Source organism: Trichechus manatus, unplaced genomic scaffold, assembly GCF_000243295.1.
Source record: "Trichechus manatus latirostris isolate Lorelei unplaced genomic scaffold, TriManLat1.0 scaffold00011, whole genome shotgun sequence".
NCBI classification, from domain to species: Eukaryota; Metazoa; Chordata; class Mammalia; order Sirenia; family Trichechidae; genus Trichechus; species Trichechus manatus.
The window spans coordinates 8,598,710-8,614,163 of record NW_004443947.1 but is presented as its reverse complement, the minus strand read 5'-3'; the positions used below and the strand labels follow the sequence as shown (position 1 = coordinate 8,614,163).

The following is a 15,454-nucleotide window of genomic DNA, read 5'->3' as shown; positions in this document are numbered from 1 at the left end:
TTCCTTTTCCCTAAAGATGACTAGTATCTAATTTGAGCAGGATCACATTTCAATATCTGCTGTGCACATGGCCTCAAGAACAGTAATGACAGCAGCTCTCTCACTTCCGTGAGCACTGGGAATCTGAAAGCCTTTCCTCCCTCAGCAGCATTCATATTCTCCCAGATCCTGGATCCAGCTAGGGCTTGGGGCTCTGGAGAAATTGCTGAGATGAGTATGAAGATTTCTCTGCATTTTCAAATCCTACTGCATTTGTTTTGTTTTTTGTTTTGTTTTTATTTATGTTATTAGGACCAACCGTCCCCCTCCTCTCTTACTGGCCATCTAAAAAGCCAATTGCGTGTGCCAAAGAATTCCTGAGACTTCACAAGAAGTTCTCCCATGTATTGTTGGTTGTGCCTCAAAACATCACCAACTCATTGCATCAAAATCAAGGACACTCTAACTGGGCCTGAGAGACCGATAATTTTGTATTCCACTCCTCTTCCCGTAAGGCCCCCACTAACAGATTAAGGCACCCCATTCTACAGTACATACCCTCTCAAGCACAGGCCTGACCATCCTTTCTTCATCTCCTTATCCCCATCTAGGTCTAGGCACAGGAATGCTTCGTCTTTGGTCTTTCACTTTCTCTTTGGTCTGTCCTTTTTTGTTCTTTGTTCGTCTTAAACCAAAGCCTCCCTCTCTGGCCCTCGTTTGAACTACCTTTTGAACAAGACAGATTGCTCTTGTCACATTCCCATTTTCCATTTCTCTAACTAACAAACAATTAACTTAACTAAACTAACTATAACTAAAATGTCATTCAACCCTGAGCAAGGTTCTGAGTAGAGAGAGTCAGGAGCTGATTAGGTTCCCTAACAATATTAAGGATTTGTCCCTGTAGGGCCAGAGCTCATATCATCACTTCAGGTTCAGTTTTGTCTTTATGATACAGATAAGGGAGCAGGAGAGAGGAGCTTGAATTTTTTTACCTGCTCATTAGAACTTTGTGGAATAATTTTAATTATATTATTCAGTATGCTCGAGGAGCCTGGCAATCCAGTATTATTCAGCATGCCCAAGGAATATTAACAATGAAAAGTGTTCATTTTATAAGGAGTGTTATAACTCAGAGGAAATTAGCTTAACTTACTAATGTTTTCTAGGATGTTAATTTAAATTACTGTGTACATGGTACTCCTGGTGGGAGGGAAGCCATTATTCTTAGGAAAGGATCCAGTGGACCATTTTCCAGAGACAACCTATTAATCACGTCTACTGTTGTTCGTCTCAAAAGTCTGAAAAATCTTAACCAAATTTATAAAAACTTCAGGTGGGAGGCAGGAAGGTCTGCTGAGAAGTCTTCAGAACCCCCACCCTAGATTCTAATTCCAGAAATTTCAGCTGCCTGACTCATTAGCAGGGGCAGAGTCGCTAAACCAAGGAGCTGCACTGAGGCTACATGTCTGTGCAGTTCGTTGACATTGGGAGGATGAGCCATGCCCAGAAATGATCCTTTCCTCTCACCCATAAACCCTCCAGAAATCTATGGCAGGAGCAGGTCACACTGCCTCTGTCACCACTGCTGGTGGTCTTGTCCCTCAGACAGCGAGGATGGCCAGCAGCAGGCTGGCATGATGGCGCAGGCACATCCTATGGAGGCAGGCAGACCTGTGCACACATCCTGGTTCAGCTACACATCCTGGATGCTGCAACACCTTGAGCACATTACTTCCTCTCTCAGGACCTCAGATCCTACATCTATAAATTGGGATGATACCTTCTTCCCAGGGCTAGCTGAGGACTGGAGACACTGCATAAAAGTGCCTCGCAGAATGCTGAGCACACGGAGGCTCTACCTAAGTGATGGTTGCTAGTATTGTTGGGAAGTGAGAAAACTCACCTGGCAGAGCTTCCTCTTAGGTGGAAGTACTTGTCATTACAAAATATGGTGCCTGTGATGGTTAAGGTTTTGTGTCAGCTTGGCTAGGCCATGATTCTCAGTGGTTTGGCAGTTACATAATGATGTAATTTGGCAGTTAAGATGTCGTTTGACAGTTACATAATAATGTATTTTGACAGTTATGTAATGATGTAGTCATCCTCCATGATGTGGTCTAATGTGATCAGCCAATCATTTGTAAGGGGAATTTCCTTGAGGATGTGGCCTGCATCCAATATACATATGGACGTTCTGGCAAAGCTCGCTCATGTGCTCTGGATCCTGCATTTGGCTAGTCATCATCTGACCTCTGGTTTTTGGGACTTGAGCCAGCAGCCTGCCATCTTACCTGCTGATCTCAGATTCATCAGCCTCCACAGCCCCTGAGCCAGCGACCTGCCAATCTTGGGTTCATCAGCCCCTGCATCTGTGTGAGTCAGGAAAAGCCTCCAGTCTGATGCTTGACCCACAGACTTGGGACTTGCCAGCCTCTACAACCACATGAGCCATCTCCATGAGGTAAATCTCTCGCTCTCTCTCTCTCCGTGTGTGTGTGTGTGTGTGTGTGTGTGTGTGTAAACAAAAATCCTCACAACTGGACCAATAAGCAACATCATGATAAACAGAAAATATTGAAGTTGTCAAGTATTTAATTTTACTTGGATCCACAGTCAACACCCATGGAAGCAGCAGTCAGAAAATTAAATGACACGTTGTATTGGGCAGGTCTGCAAAAGATCTCTTTAAAGTATTAAAAAGCAAAAATGTCACCTTGAAGACTAAGGTGCACCTGACCCAAGCCATGGTGTTTTCAGTCGCCTCATATGCAGATGAAAGCTGGACAATGAATAAGGAAGATAGAAGAAGAATCAATGCCTTTGAATTATGGTGTGGATGAAGAATATTGAATATACCATGGACCACCAAAAGAACAAACAAATCTGTCTTGGAGGTACAGCCACAGTGCTCCTTAGCAGCACATACTTTGGATATGTTATCAGGAGGGATCAGTCCCTGGAGAAATACATTATGCTTGGTAAGGCAGAGGGTCAGTGAAAAAGAGAAAGACCCCCAATGAGATGGATTGACACAGTGGCTGCAACAATGGTCTCAAGCATAACAACGATTGTGAGGATGTCGCAGGACCAGGCAGTGTTTCGTTCTGTTGTACATAGGGTTGCTCGACAGCACCTAACAACAACAACAACAACAACATATACACACACAGTTCACTGGTTTTGCTTCTCTAGAGAACCCAGCCTAAGACATTTGGTACCAGAAATGGAGTCCAGAACAAGAGAAGACTCTGCAACAGATTCAGGCTGCCATGCAAGCTACCACTTGGGCCACATGATCTGGCTGATCTAATGGTGCTTGAAGTGGCAGTGGCAGATAGAGATGCTGTTTACAGTCTTTGGCAGACCCCCTTGGTAAATCATAGCACAAACCATTAGGATTTTGGAGCAAAGCCCTGCCATCCTCTGCAGATAACTACTCTCCTTTTGAGAAACAGCTTTTGGCTTGTTTTTGGGCCTTAGTAGAGACTGAACACTTAACCGTAGGCCACCAAGTCACCATGTGGCCTGAGCTGCCCATCATGAACTGGGTCTTGTCTGACCCATAGAACCATAAAGTCAGATGTGTACAGCAGCACTCCATCATTAAATATAAGTGGTATATACAAGATCAGGCCCAAGCAGGACCTGAAGCCACAAGTTGCTTGAGGAAGTGTCCCAGATGCCCATGATCTCCACTCCTATCACATCACCTGCCCTCTCCCAGTCTATGGCCTCACAGGGAGTTCCTTATGATCAGTTGATTAAGAGAAAACTCATGCCCGGTTTACAGATGGTTCTGCGCAATATGCAGGCACCACTCAAAAGTGGACAGTGACAGCACTACAGCCCCTTTCTGGGCCCTCCGTGAAAGACAGTGGTGAAGGGAAATCCTCCCAATGGGCAGAACTTCGAGCAGTGCACTGATTGTTACCTTTGCTTGGAAGGTTAGATGGTCAGATGTGCGATTGTAGGACTGTGGACAATGGCTTGGCTGGATGGTCAGGGACTTGGAAGAAACATGATCAGAAAATCAGTGACAAAGAGGTATTGGAAAGAGATGTGTGGATAGACCTCTCTGACTGGGCCAAAGAAGTGAAGATATTCGTATCTAATGTGAATGTTCACCACAGGGTGACCTTGGTAGAGGAGGATTTTAACAGTCAGATCGATAGGAAGATGCATTCTGTGGAAACCAGTCATCCTGTTTCCTCAGCCACTCCCATCATTGCCCAGTGGGTTCTTGAACAAAGTGGCCATGGTGGCAACGATTGAGGTTATGCCTGGGCTCAGCAACATGGACTTCCAGTCACCAAGGTTGAATTGGCTACAACCACTGCTGAGTGCTCAATCTGCCAGCAGCAGAGACCAACACTGAGTCCCCAGTATGGCACTGTTCCTCAAGGCGATCAGCCAGCAGCCTGATGGCAGGTTGATTACATTGGACCACTTCCATCAGGGAAAGAGCAGCATTTCATTCTTACGGGGATAGACACTTACTCTAGATACGGATTTGCCTTCCCTGCCCTCAGTGCTTCTGCCAAAACTACCAGCCGTGGATTCACAGAATGCCTTATCCACATCGTGGTATCCCACACAGCATTGCCTTGTAGCAGGGGACTCACTTCATAGCAAATGAAGTGCGGCAGTGGGCCTGTGTTCATGGAATTCACTAGTCTTCCCATGTTCCCCATCATCCTGAAGCAGCTGGCTTGATAGAACGATGGAATGGCCTCCTCAAGACACAATTACAGCACCAGCTAAGTGGCAATACCTTGCATGTTTGGAGCGGTGTTCTCCAGGAGGCTGTATATGGTCTAAACCAGTATCTAGAATATGGTACTGTTTCTCTCATAGCCAGGATTCATGGTTCCAGGAATCAAGGGGTGGAAATGAGAGTGGCCCACTCAATATTACCCCTGGTGACTTACTTGCAAAATTTTTGCTTCCCGTCACCTCGACCCTATGCTCTGCAGGTCTAGAGGTCTTAGTTCCAAAGGGAGAAATGCTCTCACCTGGAGATACAACACAGATTCCACTGAACTGAAAGTTAAGAATGCCACTCGGCCACTTTGGGCTCTTCATGCCTCTGAATCAACAGGCAAAGAAGGGAGTTACTATCTTGGCTGGCATGATTGATCCTGACTACCAAGGGGAGATCGGATTGGTGTTGCAAAATGGAGGCAGAGAAGATTATGTCTGGAAGATTATCCCTTAGGGCATCTCTCAGTAGTACCATGCCCTTTGATTAAAGTCAGTGAAAAACTACAGCAACCCAATTCTGAAATGACTAATAATGGCCCAGACCCTTCAGAATGAAGGTTTGGATCACCCACCAGGCAAAGAACCACAACCAGCTGAGGTGCTAGCTGAGGGTAAAGGGAATATGGAAGGGTGGTGGAAGAAGGTAGTTCTAAATACCAGTTGCGACCATGTGACCAATTGCAGAAACGTGGACTGTAATTGTTACGAATATTTCTTTCTTGTATCTGTGCATCAGATATTTTTGTTCTCTTCACTTATAAGATGTAAAGGGGGACCATGCATTTTCAGTTGTATGCATGTTAGTTTTATCACGTTAGGTGCAAGTAAGACTTTGTAATTGTCTTTCTTTAGAGATTGTATGTGGTTTAAGGAGATGTGTGCAGGTGCCAAGTTGACTAAGGGTAGACTGTGATAGTTAAGGACTTGGCTGGGCCATGATTCTCAGTGGGTTGGCAATTATGTAATGATATAGTTTGGCAGTTATGTAATGATGTAATTTAGCACTTACATAATGATGTAGTCATCCTCCATGATGTGCCTGAGCCTTTGTTCTCTGTAACTTGAAAGCCCTACAAGGATTCTCCCTGGGAGGTGCTGACTAGAGGGATCACAGTGGTTTAGAGGAGTTCTCAGGCTGTGCACACAAGAGCAAGATCCTCGTAAATGAACAGTGCACACACAGATTTAGATATTTACCCATTTTAGGTTTTAGCTATAGATTGAGGTCAGAACGTCTCTGTTTTCTGTACACTCCCCTTTAGCTCTTGCTGCTTTACTCACCTTTTTCATTTATTCATTTATATATTCATTTTCTTCATCCTGTAGCTATCTCCTAAGCCTCAGATGTGTGCCAGATCTATGCTAGCCACTGGGGATACAGAGAAGAGTCCCACATGTTCCAGCACCCCAGGAGTTTGCAAACTAGTCTCCCCACCACCTCAGTTGCAGTCAGCACCCTGTACTCACTCAAGCCTATTCTGTACATTCTCTTCACTTCTGCTCCCACTTAGCCTCCACTCGCATCTCTCCAGCCATCTTGCTGTACCCAGCATCTGAATTTTCTTAGAGTGTATACTCACCTTCTAGTGGTAGAGTATACAACACAGACCAGATCTTTCCTTATTCTACCTCAGCAGGAGATCAAACAGGAAGCATTTGAAGTGAGAGCATTTAATTACCACCTTGCTATTGGGAAGGTGTGAACTGGCGTATTTGGGTAGGAAAGTCCACTTTGCTTTGTGCTTTGTATCATCCACTTGAGGAATGATTCTCTCCATCCCACAGTAGGGTAAAAGAATGGGAGAGGCATTAGGGAGTGACCATAGATGTAGTTAACATAACTTTGGTTGTTGTTGTTGTTGTTTGCTTCATTTTTTCAGGTCAGATATTTGTAGAGTAGCTTCATGTTCCTGCAAGTTTTCAGAACATCAGAAACACTTTGATTCAAAATCCATACTAATACCTGTGCCAGACCAAATAAGGATACTTTTTGGACTATTTCCTGTTTTAGGTTATTTTTCTGACTGCAGCTCTCAATGAAGTTAGATAATTGTGAGGAGACTATAATCTCATTTATCTGAAGCTAATCAGGACATGAAATGGGATATTTCCTTGAGCCATGAAATTCCACTGGGTCAGGCCAGGTAGGGCAACCACCATTGGAATACTCTCCCCCAGATGTCTTACAGACTTTGAATTTAAGAGAATGGATGAGTGTGTTATTTGTTGAGTGCCTACTATGTGACAAGCACAGTACAGAATGCTTGATACACATGCACTCACTCAGTCCTCAAGGCAACCCTTCAAAGTAGCTGTTATAATGCCCCATTTTATAGGGAAGGAAATAACGGCTCAGAGAAGTGAAATGGCTCATCCAGGGCCCCAGGTTAAGTAAGTGGCAGGGCCAGATTCGAACTCAGTTCTGACTCTCTCCAAAGCCTGTCTCCACCACACCATGCTGGTATCCCTTCATAGAGAGAAATTTCCTACAAACTCATGCCAAACCAGTCTGTGGGAAGGGGAAGGAAAACGAGGACGCATCTGAGGCAGCATGGATGTGGCTTTCCTGAAAGGACCAAGCCATGCAACTCCTCTTCCCAAATGGTCCCGTTGCCACTTTGGCAGAAAAGCTGCTTAGGATAATGCAGTTGGATACTGTGTTTAGGACATAGGCCCTAGAAAATGTAGCCTGGGTTGAGCAAATTTGAAATGGCCATTCCAGCCATCCCTGTGGCAGTACTGAGGGTGAGCAGAAGTTGGGGGAGTGGAGTCCCAGCTCTCACAACCGTTCCTTATACTAAATATGATGGTGCTTTGTGACTTGGCAAGGGTTGTGGTGGGCAGGGCATAGTTGCAAAGGGCTCTTTCCTTCGTTCTTCACTTACTCCCATCTTTAACCACAGAGAGCCTCCCACTAGCGATCCTACATTAGCTGGAACAGGATTCGGTACTTGAGCATTTCACCCAGTATTCCTCCATATGGAAGTCCTTCTTCTTTGGAATTTGCCTCATTGGTTGGATTGTTTCTCCCATACCCTACTCTAGACAGGCCCACAGATTCCTCGAAAAAAGGATTCTGGAAATGGGCTGCCACGTCAGTACCATTTGAACAGGTTTGCTCACTCACTTCCATTTTTCCCGAAGAGTAAAAAGAAAAAGAAAAAAATCATTCTTTCTAGCCAACTTTATTTTTAGGGAAGTATTTTATTCAAACATCGCCTTACTTATTACAGACATAAATACATGCATTCAGACAAATAAATCCACAGGAGAACCATATAAAGTAATTGGCACATCACTTCAGGATGCTTTGTCAGTTACTGGAGGAGTTTGGTGCCTCTAACTTTAATCTTTTCCATTAAAATATCCATTCTGTCTTCAGATTGTGAAGCCCACAATATTTTAGACTGTCTCCATGGATCTGTTAGTTTCGCTTGTCAGTTTAATTTGTGGCTCTATGACTTTGGGTGGCTTGTTAGATTGTACAGGGAAACGTGTGATCTGCAGATGATGTTAAACATGGCAGGCTTAGGACCTCCCCTCTCCCCAGAGAGACTGGACAGACAAGAAATATGGAACTGGCAGATTTCATGGGCAGTCAGCCTAACTGCTATTTTGATGATGGTGTATGGAATGGCAGGTGTTTAGAGCTATAAAGAAGCTCATTACTGTTGTTGTTATTATATACCTTAAATGTTTATAGTGCTTCTTACTCTTTGCCACACTTCTTATATACACCATCTCATTTGATTCTCATAGCTTCCTTGTGCTGGGTTATTATTTCTCTCTATAGCTAAGGAAACTGAGACACAGGAGAGGTACAGTTTGCCTGAGATCACAGGATAAATCTGACTGCAGAAATGCCAGCGGAAAAAAACAAATGTGTTCTAAAGTGAGCCCGGTCGCCAAAGTCCAGTCAGGAGGGTGGTGTGCGATGGTCTTTGTTCTGTGTAAGGCAGGGTGCAGAAGACACAATTGCCATTTCCCTGCCCCTTTTTGAGGAAAGAGCTCAGTAGCTGGGGGAACAGGAGAGCTAGCGGAGAGGTAAAGAGGTCCGAAGCGGAAACTTTCTCATCAGCTCCACATTTTACATGTCCCCAGGGGGATCTTCCTTAAGTGAAGATCTGAGCACGTCTCTGCTTTGCAGCAAACCCGTCTAATGGCTCCCACTACCATCAGAATGAAAGCCAGATTTCTCAGCATGGTCTTCCAGGCTGTCACTGAGGTCTCCTTCCAGCCCACCTCTCTTCTCTTCTGCCACACTGAGTTCCTTACCATTGCAGAACCCACAGTGGTAACTCCCACAGCCTCCTTTCTTGCTGCTTTCTCTGCACAGAGCACATTTATGATGAACTCCTTAAATGTTACCTTCTCTGTGGAATCTTCCCTGGCCTCTTATTGAGGACCCTCCCCCACGGTGCAGCCCAAGCACTTTGCCCAGCCCTGTTTCCTACTGTCTCTCCACCAAGAAGCATCAACCTCCTCAAAGGCGGCAGAGCTGTGGTAGATGCCTGTGTTCTCTGTGGTAGATGCCTGTGTCTCTTACCTCCCCCTAGCTGTCTTGCAGACTTTGAAGTTAAGAAAATGGATGAGCATCTGCATGTAGGAGTGAGTGAGTGAATTAGTGAATGATGAATGAATGAGAAGCCTTTAGCAGTCTGAGCCAACAGGAAACGTGGCCTTCCAAGGTCACATGGAATGTGACCCATTCCTCTCTCTCTCTCTCTGAAGAGAGAGGCTTCGGAGAGTTGTGGCCTCTCCATAACTGTGACCCTTTCTGGTGAAATGAGAAGCAGAAAGGCAGGTGAGTTGGGGCTCTGCCTGGTGACCCAGCAAAGAAAGCACATCAGGGCTGAGAGGCAAGGATTTATCCTCTTGGCCCTCTGGCCTCTGACTTCTACCCCCTCCCCCAAGGTTCTCACCAAAGCTTTTGGGTGGGGAAAACCATTCCTTGGGGAGCCAGGGGTCTTTGCCAAGGGTCCCTGCAGGCTGCATCATAGGCTGTTTGTCAAAGCTGTTTGTCCAGGAAGGGTCTTCCTGGCCATTAGCAAGATGTAGGAGTGGTAGTTGAGGTCATAAAAGGCCTGGGATTAGGGAGAAATCTGAGCCAAGGCCTCAGTGTTTTCATGTGGCTGTGTCTTCTAGATGATGTCTGTCCTCATGAACACCATCGTCTTTGAAGACTGTCGGAACCAGTGGTCAGTGTCCAGGCCTCTCCTGGTGCTCATCCTGCTCAACGAGAAGGTGAGTGTGATGGCAGGAGGGTCCATGGGAGGTGGCCATCAGGAGGAGGGAGAAAATGGTAGAGAGGATGTGTGCCAGGCCGAGGTATGACAATGAAGGAGAGAGGGGCCGAGCCAACTGAGCTTGGGCTGAGACCTTGAGAACTTCCAAGGCAAGAGTATATTTCCCAAGAAGGCCCTTCCTCAAAGGCCACAGATCTTCAGTTAAGAGAGGCTTCAAGACCAGCTCTTCTGGGTGGGTGGTTTGCTCAGTTGCTGACTCCCCTCCCCTTGTTCCAGGGGAATTCCAAGCAACAACCCTCCTGGCCTCTTCCTCTGACCTCCTTTTATAACTGGGCTTCCCACTGTCCTTAGTGGCAGCAGCAGCCCCTCAGGGATTCATCCACAGAGCCAGCACCCTTTGTCTGGGGAGTACCATCTCCAGCTTCTTAAGTGTACTCGCCACCCGGGGCTGTCTCCCAAGCCTCTCCAGCTTCCTCTTGAACCCACCCCGTCTCCCCAGCAGTCAGTAGGAACAGTGCATTACTGCTGTGGAGAATGAATTGTCTGTACAATAAGATAGTACTGGGGAGAAAGACAGTGAGATTAGAGGCAGCCGCATACATTAAAATTCAAACTGAAATCCCAGCCTTGGAAGGAAACTAATAGAAGAAGAAAATATATCAAAAAGAGAAGAGCTGTCTCATCATTCACCTGTACTGAAGTATCCAATTTTAGCCACATTCAATAGCACTGTCATTCATCTTCCCTCGGTGTTATTGTGATTTAAATCCAAGCTCTATAAAAGAGAGCAGTTCTTTTAAAATGATTGAGAGGGAATAAGGGCAAATTCAGTGTTTAGAAAAAGCTTATGACATCACAATATTATACTTTACTGATGGAGGCAATATTTCATGGTTTAGGATGAAAAACTAATAATTTTCTATTTGGTGTGAGTCAGTGCATCATTATAAAAGGGAAAAATAAGTCATTTTGTGCATTCCCGATCTTGTTCAGGAAGACAATTGTGGTTTAAGTGTAATGCCTCTGATATATAGTAGTTAAGTATTAGTCTGACTACATATTAATTATGTGTGTTTTTGATGTGAGCTGTTTTAGTATATGATAGAAATTAAATATGCTGCTTGGGCTTGGAAGAATAAACACATGACTTGCAAAATGTCTTTGTGCTGAAATTAGGCTGTTTCCAATGATTAGGAGCTATGTTTAGCGTAAGAGCTTGTGTTTGTATAGAAGCTCACAGACCCAGCAGAGACGAAGTGGCTGTGCAGTTATTTGTGACCAAGTGTGACATATTTTTCTTAGTGCCAGAAAACGTTCCCAGAAAGCTTAGTCCCCCAGCTCAGCAGAGCAGACCCATCCTGACCCACAGGACAGCGACTTGGGACACAGCCTCGAGTTGTTTGAGGAGGATTCACTGAAGCCATGGAAGAGGACGAGGCCTTGTGGGAGGGACCCTCAGCCCGGAATTCAGTTGCCCAAACCCCTCCCTGGGCGTTTTTAGTTAACTTCCTCTTTTGGCCCTTCTGTGATGAGTGGAGAGGAGTCAGGAAGAGCTTTAAGCGTTAGATCCCCACAGAGGCAAGGACTCTGTCAGCATAGGCAGTGACTGTAGAACAATTACAGCAAGAGATGTTTATGGGAAGGAGTATCACAGTTTACACCTAGGAATGTCTCTATTGCTTTGGTTTCCTCTAAGGGCTTAAAGGTCAGAGTGGACCTGGATAAAAACTCCTCTGGGAATGAATGAGTCCGGAGTAGGTCAGACCTGGTCCTACGCCCACCCCCAGCCTCACCCTGAGCTCTCTCCAAGAGCAGAATTGGGGTCAGAGCTCTGATGCTTATTCTGCCTCCCAACAGTATTTCAGTGAATTGCAGGCGAGTCTGATAAACAGCCAACCTCTCCCCAAGCGGGAGGTCCTTGCCCAGTGCTTCAGGAGTCTGATGGAAGGAGTGGAGCAGAACCTGTCTGTCAAGAACAGAGACAGGTGAGCACTGCCCAAGAGGCCCAGCATCTCTGGGAGAGGTGGACATTCCAAGTTGGGGAAATAACTGGATTGTGCTTAACAGCACTCACACATTGGCGTGGCTTTTCTACTACCCATTGCAATCCTGGACTCAGTTTAGTTGCATTTGGTAAATATTACTGGGTATTTGCTTTGTTCTGAGTGTCATGCTAGGCACTGTGCAGGGAAGCAGAGGTTAGTAAGATACAGCGTTTGTCCTTGAGCAGTTGATAATCCAACAGGAGAGGTATGAAAAATAACTACTTGAAAAGGTCAAAAGAAGAAAAGCTCAGATACGCTGCAGAGAACAAGGAAGTGTTTCCTGACATTTGAACAAGCACAGGCTTTGAGGTCAGACAGAGTTCAACTTAAATTTCATCCCTGCCCCTTATAGGCTGTGTGGCAGTGAGTAAGGCAGTTAACTTCTCTGATCCTCAGTTTCATTACCAGCAAAATGGAGATGATAATACTTCGCTATGATGCTTAAATCATAGAATAGTAAAGCATGGAACCTGGGACATATGACCCACAATAAATATTAGTTCCTCCCTCTGCTGTCCTTTAAAAGTGGCTGGCATTGTTGTTACCAGTAAGATATAAATGAGAGGAACCTGAACATATCAGCTATGCCTGAATTCATTCATTCATTTCTTCATTCATTCAGTTCACAAAACTTTATTGAGAATTTACTGTGTTCCAGGCATGGGGGATACCAGTGGTGAACTAAGTGCTTTAGGCTCCTGCCCCATGGAGCTTACACTCAAGTGGAGGAGACAGACAATAATGAATAATGGAAAAAGAAAACATGTCCAGGAAGAAAACCATCTGCATCATTCTTTTATAAAAGTGGTAGTATTCAAATGCTGCCCCATTTGAAATGCACCTCACAAGTTATCCCCAAAGCCATAGTGTATCATGGAGTCACTGGCCTGAGCTTTGATCATACAAGCCAAGTTGGAAAAGTCCTGCAGACATGTGCCCTTGACTACTTGTTTCACACCAAGGTCCTCTATCAGGCAGAGAAGGGCAAACCTAGGTGCCTCACCTGAGGCTTGGCAATTTGAGCACCCCTTCCTGAGCCACTCTGTGAAATGGGTGCCGAGCAGCCCTCCTAGGTGAAGAGTGAGCATGGCCTGAATATTCTCCACATGCCAGGCACTGTGGTGAGCATTTACAGGCATTGTCTCAGTTGAGTCAGTGAGTTTTCACTTCCTACAGTCCTTTGTGGTAGCTACTCATGGTAGGCATCAAGAGATTAAGTAATTCATCCAAGATCACCCAGCTAATAAATGGTGGAGCCAAGATTTGAACCCAGCTATTCTAGTCCCAGTGCCCCCTCCTTCTGAATCACTAAATTCACTTTTCTCTTCTGTAAAATGGGGATACCAATAATACTTTTGGGAAGGGCTGTGATAATTAAATTAAGTGCATTCTACATAAAACATAGGAGCCCTGGTGGTCCAAGAGGTCAGCGGGTCAAATGCACCAGCTGCTCCTTGGAAACCGTCTGGGGCAGTTCTACTCTGTCTGATAGGGTCGCTACAAGTCGGAATTGACTGGACGGCAGTGGGTTTGGGTTTGGGGTTTTTTGTTTTTTTTGTGTGTGTCTTGTAAAACATACAATCAATTCGGTACGTGACACATAAGCTTTGGTTCTTTTCTTTATGTTACTTACTATCTTTTTGTAATTTAAATAAAATTAAATAGTGGAACCACCCCTTGAAATGGTCAGAGTAGATATGGCGGTAACCCTTGTTTGCCAGGAGGGGAGGCAGAAGGGGAAGTGGGTGCTGGCAGCTGAGCAGTGATGACAGTAGAAGTGGAGAGGAAGGAGCTCAGCCAGGATCCAGAGCCCTTCTCCAAGAGGAGCCCTCTCCAAGGTCCTGAACTCCACAGTGGCTCCTGCCTCCCCAGGGTCAGAGTGGCTCAGCCTTGCCACATTTTCTTCTTTCCACAGATTCACCCAGAACCTGTCCGTCTTCAGAAGAGATGTCGCAGAGGCCCTGCGCTGTGACGGCAGCACTGAACCACCAGGCAGCCTGGACATGATGAGCTGACCCAGCTTCTCTGAGCATGTGCCACACAGCCTTTCTTGAGACTAGCGTAGGTCAGGGTCCCAGGACAGTGATGTTGGCTAGCCCAGGGTAATCTGTTTTTCAAAACGAACAACAGCGGCAACAAAAAGCCCTACCTTTTTATAAGTCTGGCCTAATTATAAGAATTTATGATAGTGCAAACAATGTAAATTCAGTCTTTGCTCTGAAAAAGGAAAAGACATCTTTTCCATCTTTCTAGCAGGTATCATTATCTTTGTTCTTGTATTGCTCTGAAAAGGTGTATAAATGATATTTAACCAAAGAACATAATAAACCAGGTTTGCATCTAAGTGTGTACTGGTTAATGGTTCTGCAATCAAGGCTGTGAGTTTGTTGGCAATGCAGCCTTCAGCATGGACCCTGGATTGAGACAAATGCCATCTGAACCTGTTAAACTAGTAGTTTATTATGAGTCTGGAAGCAGCAGCATTAGGGACCCTGTGCTGTGGACATTGAGAACGAGCCTGGGAGCTCTGCAAAGCATCCCACAGGACCACACACAGGCCTCGCTGCCTCAGCACCATCTGATAAAGTTGAGAGACAGTAACACAATTAAATGACTTACAAACAACGTTTGCTTTTCCCTGGCATAAATCTGAAGTGGTTCAGTCTAGAAGAATTAAGCCATGCAATCACTGCCTGCAGAGAGATTTCTTCAGAAGAAGTCACGTAGCCCTAGTAGGAGGTTTAGGGTGGTTCCAGCACCCACGCCTTCTGCCCCCATCTAATTTTAAGAGAAGCTGAAGTTACCTAATTAAAATACAATATTTGAAGCAGCTTTGCCTTCTTGGACCATCCAAAATAGTTCCTGGGCACTGAAGTTCAGAGTCATGGTGATGGGAGTGTTCAGAGGGTGAGGAACAACTGGTTTCCACCCCTCCACAACAACTCTGATGACTGTTGGGATTGTGGCAGGGGATACGATTCAGTGACTTAACCCAAATCCAACGCACAGAGCAGGCCTTTACACTTTATGATCTCCTGTAATGAGGCTATTAATTTGAGATTGCCACTGTCAAATTGTTTTGTATCTCCCTGCTTTGTCTTAATGGCCCAGGCTTGTAATAAATACCGTGCCCTTTATTTCTGATAAGACATGAAAGACTGGCCTTACTGTTGAGCAAGAAGTAAATCCACAGGTTCCTGTTATAATCTTGTTTCTCAGATTAGTGTTTCCGGAAACCTCTCTTGATACTTGAGTTTTGCAACAGGCTTGTGATATAAAAGCAGAGTCATCCAAGTTTATTTCAAAATGTTTGTCTTCCATGTGTGAACCCAGAGAATCAGGGAAAAGTGTATTATGAGGTGGAATTACTTCTGGTATCTAATGAATAAGCAAGGCTGTGGCCCTACTCACACTGTGTTT

The 15,454-nt window shown here is 45.2% G+C and overlaps 1 protein-coding gene across 2 annotated transcripts in view; it reads left to right on the top strand.

Annotated features, from left to right (window-relative positions):
- Positions 1-14,425, top strand: part of LOC111819540 (ran-binding protein 17-like) — a 107,884-nt gene extending 93,459 nt beyond the window's left edge. The window contains exons 10-12 of one of the 2 annotated variants that reach the window (XM_023726508.1): positions 9,889-9,987; positions 11,847-11,974; positions 13,950-14,425. In XM_023726508.1, the coding sequence (XP_023582276.1) occupies positions 9,889-9,987; positions 11,847-11,974; positions 13,950-14,049 (327 nt within the window). In that variant the 3' untranslated portion in view covers positions 14,050-14,425. The remainder of the gene's footprint in view (positions 1-9,888; positions 9,988-11,846; positions 11,975-13,949) is intronic. The other variant, XM_023726507.1, reaches the window with a different exon arrangement.
- The last annotated feature ends 1,029 nt before the right edge of the window (positions 14,426-15,454 follow it).